Source organism: Penaeus monodon, chromosome 34 (genome assembly GCF_015228065.2).
Source record: "Penaeus monodon isolate SGIC_2016 chromosome 34, NSTDA_Pmon_1, whole genome shotgun sequence".
Classification (NCBI taxonomy): domain Eukaryota; kingdom Metazoa; phylum Arthropoda; class Malacostraca; order Decapoda; family Penaeidae; genus Penaeus; species Penaeus monodon.
Window position 1 is genome coordinate 27,033,336 of NC_051419.1, and position 1,255 is coordinate 27,034,590.

Consider the following 1,255-nt stretch of genomic DNA (forward strand, 5'->3'; position numbering starts at 1 on the left):
CTCTCAATGTCAATTTTTTTTTCCCGACGGACGTCCCTCTCCCGACGAAGTTCCCTTTCCCGACGGAGTTCCCTTTTCCCGACGGAGTTCCCTTTCCCGACGGAGTTCCCTTTCCCGACGGAGGTCCCTTTCCCGACGGAGTTCCCTTTCCCGACGGAGTTCCCTTTCCCGACGGAGTTCCCTTTTCCCGACGGAGTTCCCTTTCCCGACGGAGGTCCCTTTCCCGACGGAGGTCCCTTTTCCCGACGGAGGTCCCTTTCCCGACGGAGTTCCCTTTCCCGACGGAGGTTCCCTTTCCCGACGGAGTTCCCTTTTCCCGACGGAGTTCCCTTTTCCCGACGGAGTTCCCTTTTCCCGACGGAGTTCCCTTTTCCCGACGGAGTTCCCTTTTCCCGACGGAGTTCCCTTTCCCGACGGACGTCCCTCTCCCGACGAAGTTCCCTTTCCCGACGGAGGTCCCTTTCCCGATGGAGTTCCCTTTCCCGACGGAGTTCCCTTTCCCGATGGAGTTCCCTTTCCCGACGGAAGTCCCTTTCCCGACGGAGTTCCCTTTCCCGACGGAGTTCCCTTTCCCGACGGAGTTCCCTTTCCCGATGGAGTTCCCCTTTCCCGACGGAGGTCCCTTTCCCGACGGAAGTCCCTTTCCAGACGGAGGTCCCTTTCCCGACGGAGTTCCCTTTCCCGACGGAGGTCCCTTTCCCGACGGAGTTCCCTTTCCTGACGGAGTTCCCTTTCCCGACGGAGTTCCCTTTCCTGACGGAGTTCCCTTTCCTGACGGAGTTCCTTTCCAGACGGAGTTCCCTTTTCCCGACGGAGATCCCTTTTCCTGATGGAGTTCCCTTTTCCCGAAGGAGTTCCCTTTTCCCGACGGAGTTTTCTTTCCCGACGGAGTTCCCTTTCCAGACGGAGTTCCCTTTCCCGACGGAGGTCCCTTTCCCGACGGAGGTCCCTTTCCCGACGGAGATCCCTTTCCCGACGGAGGTCCCTTTCCCGACGAAGTTCCCTTTTCCCGACGGAGTTCCCTTTCCCGACGGAGGTCCCTTTCCCGACGGAGGTCCCTTTCCCGACGGAGGTCCCTTTCCCGACGGAGGTCCCTTTCCCGACGAAGTTCCCTTTCCCGAAGAAGTTCCCTTTCCCGACGAAGTTCCCTTTCCCGATGGAGTTCCCTTTCCCGACGGAGTTCCCTTTCCCGACGGAGTTCCCTTTTCCCGACGGAGGTCCCTTTCCTTGACAGAGTTCCCCTTCCCGACGGAGT

At 59.6% G+C, this 1,255-nt stretch overlaps 1 protein-coding gene across 1 annotated transcript in view; it reads right to left on the minus strand.

The window, feature by feature from the left end:
- Positions 1–1,255, minus strand: part of LOC119594868 (fibril-forming collagen alpha chain-like) — a 7,662-nt gene that overhangs the window by 2,382 nt on the left and 4,025 nt on the right. Inside the window, exon 2 of the mRNA XM_037943947.1 lies at positions 84–1,241. Coding sequence (XP_037799875.1) covers positions 84–1,241 — 1,158 coding nt within the window. The remainder of the gene's footprint in view (positions 1–83; positions 1,242–1,255) is intronic.